The following is a 2,245-nucleotide window of genomic DNA, read 5'->3' on the forward strand; positions in this document are numbered from 1 at the left end:
ACGAAGAATTGAGGCAGTTCTGAAGGCAAAAGGGGGTCCAACCCGTTACTAGCGTGGTGTACCTAATAAAGTGGCCGGTGAGTGTATATGTGTATTTTAACTTTTTTTTCTTTCCCCAGCTGTCAAGGCTGTTTCGTTCATGTCTGTACTTCTTCCTGTCATGCCTGTTCTTCCACACAGTGGTTGTTCTGTATGGAGCACCGCTGATTGAGTGAGTACTAGACCTTTTCACTTTGGTTTAAAAGTTAGAGTTGTCTGTTTATAAAGTATTTTTGAAGTTAAACTTAGTAAATATTAGCTGTCTGACTCGTGTGTCCAATGAATTTCAGATCAGCTTTAGAGACCTTTTCTCTCGCTGTTTTCCTGACCTCCCTCACCACTCTGAGGTGTCTCTGTGTTCTCGGYCCCAACGTCCAGGCCTGGATACGAGTATTCAGTCGACACGGGTAAATTCAGTTTTCTTTCCCTTCTGCATCCCTTTATCACATGCACACACAAACGCTTTTTGCTTTTGCCCTACCTCCGTCCTCAGGGCCATGTCTGTGTGGGACACCTGCCTGCAGATCACGGTGGCCTGCACGCTGGTAGGAGCCTGGACAGGAGCGTTCCCGATCCCTCTGGACTGGGACCGGCCGTGGCAGGTCAGCAGCTCACGTTGAACACAAATTATAATATTTRCGTTTGTTTTTGCAAGATCCGTCCCAAATATAAGAGATCTAGAGATGTGTTGCACTAAGTCACATGACATTTTACAGATACTCAATCAAATTTACAAGTTTAGTCTTAAATATTAAGACTGTCTAAGGACTTAAAACTCAAATTAAACATGCTGCATGTCTGTTACCCAGATATGCAAGCACACACGAGCACAGACGCACACAGAGTTATGTTGGAAACAAATGTGATTCTGGTTCTGGATGTAAAAAAATCAAGGAGAACAAAGAATGTGAGTTTTGAACTCTGTCCATATGCCTATAAGGAGCCACCTTGTTCTAAACAAAAATAGCGTTTTAAAGTCACTAAGTAATGTTTAAGTTCTAACTCAGTAAGTACTCGGTATCTGCGAATACCCAAACTGAAGTACTCTTACTCAGACTTGGTTTGAGGAAAAACTGTCATCATGACATCCCTACAAGTCAGTAAAACATATTCTATATATTAGGATGAACTTATAATAAACAGACTTTTAGTTTTTGAGTGATTTTCTTATCAATTTGAATATTTTAATTCCAATGAAGGAAAGAAGTAACTGAAGTGAAAAAACGTAATAATTGAAAATAGGGGGGGTATTTTTCTTTAAATTACCAACTCTCAAGTCAGGGCATGAGTGATAAAAAGACAGCTCCTCTCAATCCATCAGAGCAGCATCGGAGTGTTTCATCACATTTGTTGTCAGTAAAAGTGACTTGTCTTCTTTTTTCCTGCAGGTCTGGCCCGTTTCCTGCAGTCTCGGCGCTATGATTGGTTACCTGACCGGGCTTGTTGCTGCTCCCGTGTGGATCCACTATCATCGCAAACAGCTCACATACAAGTGCAAGTGACGAACAGACGTGTTGTTGTCTGTCTGTCCTAGTCTGAATGTGTGCTTTAGGTCCGTATGGACTTCAGGGGAATTATTTATTGGGGAGAGGTTGTGCTGTTTGCAATTTATAAAAGGATTTTTTTGTAACAACACAAGACTTCATTTTGTACATGAGCAGGCTGAACCTTGTCATTTTTTGACATGAATAAAACACTGCAAAATGACAGTTAACGTGAAGGTTGTTGTTTTATTCAGGATGAAAGCATAAGTTTTGAAGCATCTTTTKTACTATTTTATTCAATTTATTTATTTTTTCATGCAGCTAAAAAAACCATGCAAATCGAGAGATGGTCGTAAACCCCTCTATTAAACTAGAATGGACTGGTCTGGAAGCTGGGGGGGTGAAGCGCCTCTTTTGGGTTTTAAGAGACAGCCTCAAAAACGAGTTGATCTGCGACACATCTTAGAAAAGTGGTGAAAGAGGAGCTTGTGGAGTTAAAATATGTGTCAGGCTCTGTGCTAGGAGGAATTCAGACCAAAGTGTCACAGTTACAAAAAGAAAAAAAATTGTATAGGTCTTCTGGACGGGTTCTTCTCTAATGAAACGTTTCGTCTCTTCTCCAAGAGACTTCTTCAGTCTGAGAGTTTCAGGCAAAATTCAGGTTTTTAAGCACTGCTTCCATGTGACTGATACTCTGGTTATTACAGTGGTTATTCCGTATG

General features: G+C 40.7%; 1 protein-coding gene across 1 annotated transcript in view; it reads left to right on the forward strand.

Annotated features, from left to right (window-relative positions):
• pigf (phosphatidylinositol glycan anchor biosynthesis, class F) overlaps positions 1-1,753 on the forward strand; it is a 2,603-nt gene extending 850 nt beyond the window's left edge. The window contains exons 2-5 of the mRNA XM_014006965.1: positions 120-211; positions 330-446; positions 533-641; positions 1,428-1,753. Coding sequence (XP_013862419.1) covers positions 120-211; positions 330-446; positions 533-641; positions 1,428-1,541 — 432 coding nt within the window. The 3' untranslated portion in view covers positions 1,542-1,753. The remainder of the gene's footprint in view (positions 1-119; positions 212-329; positions 447-532; positions 642-1,427) is intronic.
• The last annotated feature ends 492 nt before the right edge of the window (positions 1,754-2,245 follow it).

This window comes from Austrofundulus limnaeus, unplaced genomic scaffold (genome assembly GCF_001266775.1).
Source record: "Austrofundulus limnaeus strain Quisiro unplaced genomic scaffold, Austrofundulus_limnaeus-1.0 Scaffold39, whole genome shotgun sequence".
In the NCBI taxonomy this organism is placed as follows: domain Eukaryota; kingdom Metazoa; phylum Chordata; class Actinopteri; order Cyprinodontiformes; family Rivulidae; genus Austrofundulus; species Austrofundulus limnaeus.